The sequence below is a fragment of the Columba livia genome, chromosome 3 (assembly GCF_036013475.1).
Source record: "Columba livia isolate bColLiv1 breed racing homer chromosome 3, bColLiv1.pat.W.v2, whole genome shotgun sequence".
Lineage (NCBI taxonomy): Eukaryota > Metazoa > Chordata > Aves > Columbiformes > Columbidae > Columba > Columba livia.
The window spans coordinates 15,756,347-15,768,947 of record NC_088604.1 but is presented as its reverse complement, the minus strand read 5'-3'; the positions used below and the strand labels follow the sequence as shown (position 1 = coordinate 15,768,947).

The following is a 12,601-nucleotide window of genomic DNA, read 5'->3' as shown; positions in this document are numbered from 1 at the left end:
GAGGGTGACAGCACAGCGGGGGGTTACACCTTCCTGTGTAACCTCACCTAGGTGTTCCTGCTCCGGCAGGCGGATGGGACTAGATGATCTTTTGAGGTCCCTTCCAATCCCTGACATTCTGTGACTCTGCAGCCGCCGGGCCGAGCCTGCTGCGGAGCAGGGCAGGCCGCTGCCTGGCCCGGTCCTCCTCTCCCTCTCTCCTTTCCTCTCCCCACAGGCCGGGCGGCCTCCCCGCCCCGCGCCCCGGGCAGCGCGGGCGCCATGAGCGCTCTGTGACGGCTGCCCCCACGCCAGCGGGGCCGGACCGGCCCGGGCGGGCTCCCCGCCCCACCCTGCCACGCCACGGGTTTCCCACTCCGGGTTGCGGCGGACGCTCAGCGGGATGGCGCCGGCGCTGCTGGACCTGGCCCACTGGAGCACCTGGGCGGTGTGCGCGGTGATGAAGCTGCCGCAGCTGGCGGCGGTGCGGGCGGCGCGGTCGGCGCGGGGGGTCAGCGTGGGCAGCCTGCTGCTGGAGCTGGCCGGGTAAGGCGGGGGGACACGCACGGTGACAACATGGCGGCTGCGCGCGCAGCGGCCGGGCGCGCGGCGGGAGGGGCCGTTGGGCGCGGCGGCAGCGCCTCGGCTCGGCGGGGCGGCGGGGAGCCTGGCGGAGGCTGTGGGTGGTTGAATTCGTCCCGTCACGGCTCAGGGCGCACATGGGAACCTGCCGAGTGGCTGTTTGAAGGGAGCGGCGGGCAGCCCTTGCGCTCTTCGGTTTTAAGACTGCTCCTTTTTATGACATGGGCCCTCTCTGCCGAGCCGGCTGATTATTCGTGTGCCTGTCAGAGCAGGTGCTGCGTCCGGCCCTCCCTGGGCATGCAAACCGTTGGGAGCAGAAACTTCCTATTTTAAAGAGTTTCCATGGTGTTGGTATATATAGTTTTGTGCTGAACGACAGGATGAGGGGCAGCAGGCACAGACTGAAGCACAGGAGGTTCCATCTGAATATGAGGAGAAACTTCTTTACTTTGAGGTGCCAGAGCACTGGAACAGGCTGCCCAGAGAGGTTGTGGAGTCTCCTTCTCTGGAGACGTTCAAACCTGCCTGGATACGTTCCTGTGCAATCTGCTCTGGTGAACCTGCTTTAGCAGGTGGGTTGCACTAGATCTCCAGAGGTCCCCTCCAACCCAAACCATCCTGTGATTCTGTAAAGGGAAACTCTGCTTTTTTAACTCACCCAAAACCAACCCCAGGCCACCTATGTAGCTAGAAGAAACACCTCATGTTGGGTTAAGCCATGTATTTTGGTTTTTAAATGGTCTGTGTGCTCGATTGTGCAGGTAATTTAACCAGTTGGACAGGCTTCTCTCACGCCGATAAATGAAACATAATCATTCTTTAAGAAAATTACAAACCATGCCAAACTTCAAAGGTTTGTCAGTCTGTAATAAGCTTACGTGGGCTAGACTTATTAAATCTTACTTAAAGAGGATTGTATGGAATGAAAAATAAATAAAACTGCGTGCATGTACAAGCAAATGTGGGTACAAGTGTGTGAGAGAAAATAGGTGGAAGAGCCTCATGTTGAACCCGGTGATGGAGATGGCCAGAACGTGCAGCCAGACGGCTGCTAGCTCTCCACACAGAGCTGGAAAAGGGCTTTTTATTCATGAAAATCACCTCACAAAAATGGCATGTTGTTTCCGAAGGCACCTGTGCTTCGTGTTCAGCCGGGGGCAGAGCTGTTGACGCTGGCCTGGCGCTGCAGAGGTTGGGCACAGGGACACCCCTCTGTGTGTAGCTGTTCCGAATCCCCCGGGTCCCCGCTCTGCCTGTTCGCTGCCCACGTTTCTCCACAGCACTGAACCCCTGTTGTCGCCGTTCACCCTTAACACCCCTCAGAGTAAGCAAGTGGAATTAGAGTTCCAGCAGAGGTAACGTACCTCACAGCCCTGTGGGCAGCATTTTAAAATCAGTCATCTGTGTTGGTGTGCATTAAGAAGTCTTTATAAGTAGTTTCGGATGAGCACAGAGAAGCCATAAATCTCTCCTCAGCACCTGCCTGATAACCACAGTAGCCACACTGCTGCAGGTTCTGCACCTGCTCTGGGCAAAACTATTTTGGAAGAGTTTCAATGAGGCTTTTTTTGAAATATTTAGTGGGAGTGGTTGTTTACTTAGTAGACTACTTATCCTGCAGCCTTTAAATAACTTGGTCCTGTTGCAGAGAATTTTGGGGCTACTGGTATAAACTGGGATGTTTCTGCAAGTTGGAATGCAGTGACCTGGCAGAGGAGTGACAGAAGGATGGTGCTGATGGCAAGGAGTATAATTCGCCACTACAAGAAATAAGACTTCGAGGAAGTTCAGATATTTAAATTCTGAATATTGTAAAAGGCGGTTTCTTACAAGGCAGGCAGTTCTTTATACCATCTTTCTACACTGGAAACCATCGATTGTCCTTACAGAAAACTATGCCGTAAGAGTCCTTTCTGTTTTCTCTGCAGCCTTGAGGTTTCTGTCTAACCCTGTGGACTTGCGTGCAAGCTGAAGAAAGTAAAGAAACAAGATGGAAGTTCAATTCCTTATAGATACTATGTTGTGGGGTAGCAAGGAGGAGAATTGCCATTTTTTGGTGCACTTAAGAACAGGTTCTCAGTCTGACCAGTACAGCTACTCTGGGAAATCTTACAGCAGTGTAGTCTAGGCAGCTTAGAAGATGTTTTCTACTCCGGTAAAACTTGCTTAATGTACAGATTTAACTGCAGATGTGACATAAAGAAATCAGAGTTAGCCCAGACGTGCCAAGACACTTGTAAGGAGAAAGTGTCCTGTAGGTCTGAAAGCCTTTCTTTCTTTCTCATCAGTTGTAATTAATAAAATTATGCCTTACACACTGTGATAGAAAGACCCTGCCAAGAAGCATGGGCAGCTCTCTACATCTTACTCTATTTGAGGATAACAGAAATAGGCTACAGAATCATCAGGCTTGCCCATTGTCTTCATAATTTTTTTATCAGTTGTTAGCGGGGGCTACACCTTTGGCACAACTGAAACAGCAAAAAAGAAGTTGTGAAGGAGCTGTCATGTCCCTTCATGCAGTCACGCTGTTTTGTGTCTTTCTGTTCAGCTTCCTTGTGTTTCTGAGGTACCAGATCTATTATGGGTACCCTCTGCCGACATACCTGGAATATCCCATCATCATTGCACAAGGTAATTTCTTTAAGCCATGTTTTGGAAATAAACCAGGGCTCATTCAGCGCTCCAAGGCTTTGCGTGTAAGTACAGTGCTCCACTGCAGTGATGTGAAGCCATCGACCAGTTCTAGCTGGAGTTGGGGGAAAGAGGGAATGAACATCTCAAATATAATTGAAATAATATAAATTTTATGAAAATAGGTAGTCAAGTAGAGAAGAAAAGTCTAATAATATACACGTGGTGGAGCTGCAGTGTAAGCTTATCCTTTGTAAACACTCCAGACTAAGAAAAGCATCATTGTGGAACTTGCAGTGTTTTAGACATCAATCAAATCTGAGAGACAGAACTGGTAAGAAACCAGTTCTCGTAGACATGGTGTCCAGTGGAACTGTCTAGAATTGCATTTGGGCCCCTTGTCACCCTTCTCTGATGCGCCATCTTTTATTCGTTTCAGATGTCATTCTCCTTCTGTTTATTCTGCGTTTCAATGGACACATGAAACGAGCTTTGTTCTATGCAGTCACGTATCCTTTGAAATCTGGGAATTTGGGGTTTTGCAGCTTGTTTGGTAGTTCTTTGCATAGCAGTCGTGTCATCACTTGTTTTGTGCTGCCATTTTAAATAATTTCCAGCTGCCCCTCAGCATTCATTCCACATTCACATGCTGATTTCTTGAATCACAGTAAAATCTCTATGAGAAGTGAGCTTTTCATGTAGCTATGCTTTAGAAGGCCCACAACTGATAATGAGCAAGACCAATTCTTAATTTACGTCTTTGCTAGAGATGCAGGGTGGAAATGGTGCATCTTTTTTCTTTGATTCCTACCCATGCAGATTGTACTTGCTATGATGAACTTTAAAAAAAAACCACAAACAACTTAGACATGAATCTCAAGTCTTGTGCTTTGGAGCAGCTCTTGATAAAATCCTGGCATTATTCAACCAAAGACAGTGTGAAAAACAGGAGCACTTAGTGTTTCATATAGTGTTTAATAATGTTTTATCAAGATTGTATAGTCTGTTATAAGGTTTCAATATGATTATTTCTAGTTTTTTTAAAAAATACAGTTCCCCAGACAGTTTTGAGAGCTGCAGTATCCTGGAATTTTTAGTGCTGTGAAACTTAACATAATTAAGATTTGGGGGGGGCTGGTACATGCTAACACTGCGGAAGTGGATAATAGACCTGGCTATGGTAAGCGCTGCATGATTGTTTGAAATTTGGTCCACATATAATTTTTTTGCTCTGAACATTTTGATCAGTGAAATCTCCTCTTGTATTTGTCCTTGGAAGAATTAATCATTTGGGTTAGATTTCAGAACAATCCCAGTTTTCTCACGTCTGTGAGTAGCTGGAAAATATAGCACTGGCAATACTCTATGGGAAAAAAAAAAGTATATTCTGAAGTAAAGTTGTTAATTGTGGTGCCTTAATTAAAACTACCAAGGCTTGAGTTGTTAAAAAAGATTGCCTTTTTAGTCCTAATGTCATAATCCTCATTATTAAACCTTTAACATGAGAGGAACAGAGTAGAGCATCAGTCACAGCATTTGAAATAGGGAATGTTAAGTATTTCGCAAGATTTTTTTTTCCCTTTAGTCCTTGAGTTTTCCAAGAAAAATACTATCTGATAATGGGCTACATAGGTTAAAGATGTCAGGAGAGAGAAAGTTAAAACTTAATTGAGATGAACTGCTGTTGCTAATGCAAAAGATGATACAAATGGGGATAAAAGCTTCCAAGCCTAACACTGATCCTCACTTGCAAGGGAATTCCGGGCGTGCCCCAGAGCCTCGCATCAAGGTCCCCTCTACCTGCTGTCTTTGCAAAATCCCCTTTCAAAGGGTGACAGGGTGAATAGTCTGTTCCCTTCATTATTTTTTCCTGCCAATTGGACTCATTTTCCACACATTCTTGTCAGTTTTCTCATTCTTTTATGGTTTTGTTTGCCAGACATAATGGTAACAGATGGTCTGGATCAACCTTGCTGTTTAGACTAGATCAGTCTCATTTTAGCTAACTTTCATAAACAGTTTTATGTAGCAGGTTGAGAGGCATTTTCTTTGCCTTTTATTATATTAAAGTCTATCAAGCATAGCGATTCTTCTATATTTTGAACTTCTATCTAGGCAGTACCTCAGAAATCAGTCCCTTGCTTCTGGCAACTTTAATTTTTTGCTTAATGGTTCATTAGTAAAGAGCTGAAATGCTTGGTTTGCAAAATACTGAAACAGTCTTTTTTTTCATATTCTAAATGGAAAAGTGAAGTCTTGTTTTTTAGTAAGGTACGTGCTAGAGCCATAAGCTAAAGACTCAGATGATACAGCAGTGGAGACAGAGGTTCTTTCTCTCTTTTAACCTGCTTTTCAGAATTCCTGCACGCTGATCAGTGCGGCCAGTAAGCTGGCTCAGCTGCGGTGTCTCTGGCAGACAAAAGATTCTGGACAAGTGAGCGCCCTGACCTGGAGTATGTCTGCATATACCTGCGCAAGTAAGCCATGAGCAACTTGGTGTGAAGCACCGAGTCTTCATTGTTTAAAGCCATATCTCCTAATGCTTCTTTCACTAGGTCTTTACTGAATGACTATAGGTAAAGTCTTGCCTCATGTAGTTTCCCTTCATGCTGACTACTGAGACTCAGACACCACACAGTCTCTTGAAATCGAGTTTTATCATTGACAACCAGACTTAGAAAACCTTCAAATAGGGTCAAAGGAACTCGATCCAGTTGAAATAACCACGTGTCTTTACGAAGAAAATATTTCAATGTTGTAGGATTTATTACAATTACTAGTGATCCAGCACGAAAAGGTGCTACATTTTGTAGTTAGCCAGTCAGACAACGCTAATTCTGAGAAGTCATCTATAAAATATATGCTTAATACTAAATACCTTTAACTCTGTAACTACATGTAAACACATTTCTCAACAGAGAATGTACCAAGAGCAGTGATTTGTGCAGCTCCTGTGTTAATTACTTAGTGGTCTGCATCAACAGTTCTTCTACAGCTAGTTCTCAGAGGTGCCATTGTCATATTCAAACTTGTTTAAAATATTCTTACTATAAAACAGTGATGCTGGATCTATTTCCCTATGAAACAGATGCTTTTAAGTCAATAATCAGACATTGTGGTATGTTCACTGAATGATATGGCAATAAACGTTGTAAATGGTTTTAGTTTGCTGCTGCAAATGTGAAATAATGAATGTTTAGATTAGTGGTGGGAAGGAAAGCTGAATTCCTCATGTTTGCAGAAGCCTGAAAGCATGAATGTGAACACTTAGAATGGTTAAGTCATGCCAACTCGATTGTGGGTGTATTAGTATCAACTACTGAAGGTGGGGGCTGAACAGACAGAGCAGCAGTAAACACTGACCACATCCAATCTAGTGAGATGGAGAGATAGAGATATAAAGATTCTAATTATATCAGTGATTTTCACATTTAAGAAGACCCCTAACACAGTGTCACTCAGCTTTGAAAGCTTGATCTCTGAAGCTAAAATAGTGAAGAGACTACACTAGAAGTGGGAATGTCTATGCAATGTATATTTTCGTGCAAGATTATCCCATTGAAAAATAGAATTTCATCATTTTTGAAGGTATAAACATGTTGTGTCTGGTCCACTAATCAGAATTCATTCAATTTACAGCAAGAATATTTACAACTGTAATGACTACAAATGATCTCGCAGGTGAGTAAAACACAGAGTCACCCACCTTTCCAAGATCACAGCTGCTGTGGTCTTTTTTAGCTGTTTTGTAGAAGCCGTTAGCACTTCTCAGACCAACTAAGAAGGAACCTGGTGGTTTAGCAGCGTGAGGGAGGAGTTACTGCTAAAAAAGTAGCACAGGATTACAAATCGAATACCTGGTGAAAACAAAAGAAACCTGCTTATGCTTGTCACATGGTGACATGTGGCCCAAAAGCCATTATTTGTTTCAAAAGGCAAAACCACTACAAAATTAATTATGTAAATAGCAGAAAAAATATTAAAAATATTTAATATTTAAATACACATATTTAGTAAAATACAACTTAATAAATCTGTAATCATTGAGTGATAGCTTTTCAAATAATAAGTATTTCCTTTAGTTATTATGGGGTTTGTGCATTAAACAGTTCTATAAAGCTATTAAAAGCTCAGCTTAGTATATGAATAGTTTTGGTACCACATTCAGATAGTGGCAACTGATTTCCTTATGAAGTACATTTATATAACAGCTTCTTACCATTCTGCCAAAACTGAAGGAGTTAAGGAGTGCAGCAGATTTTTCAATAAATGGTTTGAAATCAGGACTTGGTGGATGTAAGAACAGTAACAAAATCACATTGTACTTAATTTGGTAGATCCTTGTTCTGGTTCAAAACTGGTATGTCATCAGAAACATGATTGTTTGTTGGTTTTGTAAGCAGCCCTCTGCAGCACAATCAGGCTCTATATGTACAAGCAGTTCAAGTGGCTCTTTCACTGGAAAAGGAAATTTCCTTTTCAATTACCCCTTTTTGCCTCGTGCTTGCTGCTTTCTCTGTGCCAGAGTAAGAGTTCTGGGGCCATGCAGGCAACTGGATCACCAAAAACCTGGCAGAATCACAGAGTACCAGGTGAAAAGGGACATCAAGGACCATTGGGTCCAACCTTTCTTGGCGAAAGCATGGTCTAGACAAGATTGCCCAGCACCCTCTCCAGTCTTAAAGGTGTCTAGTGTTGGGGAATCCACCACTTCCCTGGGGAGATTGTTCCAGTGGCTGACTGTTCTCATGTAACTTGTACCCATTACCCCTTGACTGTTCCATGGGATTCCTCGTACAAAAGGGAGTCTCCATCTTCTTTGTAGCTACTTTTTAAATCCTGGAACATGGTGATCACCTGATAACAGACATGCCAAAATTTAGTCTGGATCAGATGCTGAGTTCAGTTCACCCACAGCTACACACTTACACTGATGAGAAGCAAGAGGGGTCTGTTGAGGGAGGGAAAGAGGGAGGGAGGGAAAGAGAGGAAGGGAGGAGAGAGAGAGAGAAGAGGAAGGGAGGAAGGAAGGAAGGGAGGGAGGAAGGGAGAGAGAGAGGGAGGAAGGGAAGGAAGGAAGGAAGGGAGAGAGGAAGGAAGGGAGAGAGGAAGGAAGGAAGGGAGGGAGAGAGGAAGGAAGGAAGGAAGGGAGAGAGGAAGGAAGGGAGGAAGGGAGAGAGGAAGGAAGGGAGGGAGAGAGAAAAGAAGGAAGGGAGGGAGGGAGAGAGGAAGGAAGGCACCATGAAAGTAAAATGCTGGCTGTTGAAAGTGAAGCTGGCTCCAGTCACAGCTGCTTCTTAAAATCCAGCACAGAACACCTGGAACATGGAAGAGGTGGCAGCAAACACTGCTGCTGTGCTGCTCTAATGGAGAATGTTTCCAGTCAACTACTCACACTGAACACTTTGGCATGTTCATCTTGGTTTCATACACGTGTGGAATTGTCAGTTATCACATATTTCTGAAACAAAGTTTTGTGTACCTTCCTGTGAATATTCAATTTACCAAATAGATACTAGATACACCTATGCTTCAAATTGTGGTTTCACAGGTAGGGATATTACACCTATTTTGGTTTTAAAAAAAAACCAAAACAACCTGACAGTTAATCAAGATACCGAAAAACTGCCTTTTTCTTAGTTGTCAAATTTCCTCTCATTAACATCTGACAGACAGAAGTATTTATTGTCTTCCTGAAGTCTAAACTTCACAGATGGCAGTAGAGAACAATCCCTTTATTATAAATATGTTCAAATATAAAGGACACATGAGCTGCCACTCCGAGTTTAACTTTAGTTGTAAATATAAATTTATATGAGCCTACTCAAACTTGTGCTATTCTCCTGGTTTTGTCAGGAAGGAATTAGAGGTACTGTAGTGTATTGTTTTCAGATATCACTCACCAGTGCTAAACGTTCTTCTCTGCTCTACTTCCTTCGAGAATTACTGGGTTTCTGAACATGGTGATTTAAACTAATTGGCTGAAAAGAGCTGCAGAGTGGGAACCAGCCTGTTTGTGTGGCAGTGAAGGGTGACAAAACAACGTGTCTTCTGAAAATGTCAGCCGTTGATTTTCTTGGATTTACACTTACAAGATTTTGTTTTCCCTTTCAGTTCTCATCCGTTTCATAACGATGCTCATTCTCAATATTTGGGTCACCGCCACAGTCCTGAACTACAGGAAAACTAAAAAGACTGATTAAAAGACACTCATCAGCAAATGCCGTAGTTACCATCAAAAAACCCTGACACGATTAAGCTTAAACAACAGAGCAAAGGTTAAGGAAGCGCTCGCTCTCTTAAGCCTAGTATTTATCCCTAAACATCCTTAATAGTCATGCGTATTTTCTCTTAGAAATAATTCTGATAAGATTCTTAATTTAAGCAGCATATTTTTATTGGTCAGTTAAGACAAGTTTTACTGATACCACATTTTATCTGGATTTTTTTACTAAATGAACAAGGAATTTTGTACTTAGATGTTTACATATTCTCACTTCAGTACTTTCTGGTAACATATAAGCAGTTTTCTTCAATTATACAAGAGCAGTTTTGCACCAATATATCAAATGATCTTTCTGCATCTGCTGCAAGTTTGTAAAACAAGAGATGTTTGTCTTCTTGCAAGCAACTCAATTAGTTAGACATTAACTATCCGTACCTTATCATGAAGAAAATCTGAGTCAAGGCCCAATCCAAAATAAGGTTCTGAACGTGCTTTACTAAGTCACAAATCCAATTGGGATTGTGACACTTTACATGCAACACTTAAATAATACAATTTATTATATACAGGATACCCACAGTCACTTTCTTCCATATACCCAGTTTTTATTAGGACAAGAGCAAAAGCTCAGCCATGAATTCTGCTTTTTCAGCCGGAGCTCTCAGTCACTGAACATGCTGGTTTGAGAACAGCAGAGACCGAACTCCATAGAAATCAATGAAACTTTGGCCAACAGAGTTAAAAACCACGTTCAGCAGGAGTTCCTGAGCGAGTCCCCAGACACAATGCATGTGACAGTGACGCCGTGCACCTGCACCCTGGTGCACCACAGCACTCATCTCCAGGGGGTTCAGCTGTTGATGACACTGCTCTGAGCTTTCTTAGTTTTTAGCCTGTCTGTGCTGAAGAATCTAAAGACTTCAGTTCTTACTTTGGAGATTCTAATCCATTTGTAGTAGGTATATTTAAAAAAGGGAAAAGGATATTCTTGAGAGCTAGTGATGGGGGATTTTGCTTTTGGAAGTAACACCTTTCTGACCAGAAGTTACAGAAATGATCGCATAACTTGCCTTAATTTCTCATTCGTTCTCCAAAATGAAAAGATGGGCTCTTTCAAGAGTTCTTACAGTATTACTGTTGATTGGCACATTAAAGCCAAGGCACCCTTGCTCCTGACACCCTTGAAAACTGCATAGACTACCCCTAGGGCAGATTGTCCTTGCAACGCGCTAAATCATTGGGCTCTCATGGAAGAGCAGGGTCTGCAAAAGCAGCTGTTCCCACCAATGGACACTCAGCAGCTGGAGCCAGACCTTCCCCACCAGCAAACACGGCTACGCTGGAAACTCCCCTTTTAGAGCTGGAAGGGGTGGGAAGGGGTATGTCCATGGACATACAATTTCATATCTCCCCCATTACTGAGAGCAAGTTCAAAGATGAGGATTTTTTACTGCTCCGATAAAATGTATAAATGTTTTTATGTTGGTTGAGAGAGTAGCTGTAAACATCCTGTCACTGATTTTACTAAAGCTGTGTAAATATCTGAAGTAGTCTAGATGCTGGCAGGTGATACATTTTGCAGGTCATAATAATAAATGCTATTCTCCATAACTGACTAATGTCATTCTTACAGTTAACTTTCATTACATTTATTTTTTTATTCCATTTCGCATATGGAGAGAAAATGAAATATTCATTAGAGGTCATTCATGGGCAACCTTCACTTTCACTTAATATTTGAAGTATCAGGCTGTAAAATGCTAAAGCGCTCCAGCATCTTAAATGAAAAAAAACACACTTCTCATCTCATTTTTTTAATTAAAGCCTCTTCTTGATAGAGGAAGATTTTGTATAGAGGCCAAGCCCTGTCTATTACTGACCTCTTTCATACTCCTGAGTGATGCTGTAGAAAAATGAAGAGGCTCCATTTTCGGTTGGAGGATCAGCACTTCAAGTTGGGGTTTTTTTGTCATAAAATGCTGAAAATGCATTTAAGAAAAGTTCTTTACAGGTTACTTAACATATTTAAAATAAATCAGAAACTTGTGGGAAAAAAGAGAGACTGAGGAAAACAAAGCTGGATAGTTCACAAGCTTAACGTAAAGTTCTTTTGTGGTCTCGGAAAGCTGGAGCCTGAGTTCTCATGCAAGCTGCATGGGATATGGAACAAATCAGAAGGCAGGAGTTAAATGGTTTTGTGCACTTTCCCCTCCCCCAGAGAATAATTTATTTCAGTTTTGTCAGGTACAAGTGTGGTCACGTCCTGGGTAAGCCCCGTGAAAGCACAGACCCCGTGGTTTCCTGGCACGTAAACCACAACGTTCTCAGTAGCTGGATTAAAGGTGATCACTTTAGACAAGATACACGGGGAGGAGGAATCTTGTTAAACTTGTCGTTCGACAGCACCAGGGCGGGCACAAAGCGCGTTTGCTGCAATACGCAGCAGCGACCACAGATGGGCAGGGAAAGCACCTGGGACTGGCTGCAGCGCGTGTAAGCTGTGAGTAACCTCTGTCCACCGGGTTGGCAGTAACACGGCTCTGCTCACAGATCCTCTGAAGTGCTGAATTACACGCTCGGTGTCTAATGGCACTGTTCACAGCAAGCTCACGGGGTAAAACAGCCTTTCTGTCCCGGCTGATAACGTGTGCGTCCTGCCAGGGCTTCCAAAAAGGATGAGTTCTCTTTCCTGTGCAGTACAGCCCGCTGAGTAACTCCAAATCAATCCAGCTATGGACATGATGAACAACAACTGTGCATTTGGTAACAGGTAAGCACCCAGCTGCGCTTCGCCACAAAGCTCAGTTTAACAGTATGAAGGAGAAAAAACTGTCATCAGATTCACTATCTCCCCCCAATAATGAGGACATGACTGCAGAGACAGCAGCTTGCAGCTCTGAAAGCGAGGATGTGGAGAGGAAGATGTGCACAGTTTACTTTTCCCAAAAGCCTGTTTCTGAGCTGTCCTCAGCCAGCAGGAACGCCGTACGCAAATGCAAAACCATCATCCCCCCGGCTCTAGGGGCCTCCTGACGCTGAGCAGTTTGCACAGAGCAGAGCTCCACGGGTGTGGAGGGTTTCTTGTGTCACTCTAATCCAGTAACAAATGTTATTGCCTGGACTGCTCTGAACTGCCTGGCCCTGTCCGACCCCGGAGCCACATCCGCTGGCTCACGTTGT

At 43.4% G+C, this 12,601-nt stretch overlaps 1 protein-coding gene across 1 annotated transcript; it reads left to right on the top strand.

Moving 5' to 3' along the window:
* Positions 1-11,032, top strand: SLC66A3 (solute carrier family 66 member 3). Its single transcript, XM_065055912.1, has 7 exons — positions 1-525; positions 3,113-3,195; positions 3,635-3,704; positions 4,318-4,375; positions 5,552-5,672; positions 6,835-6,876; positions 9,310-11,032. Exons 1-7 carry the CDS (start codon positions 383-385, stop codon positions 9,396-9,398), a joined length of 606 nt encoding a protein of 201 aa, XP_064911984.1. The 5' UTR covers positions 1-382; the 3' UTR covers positions 9,399-11,032.
* Positions 11,033-12,601: the final 1,569 nt, after the last annotated feature.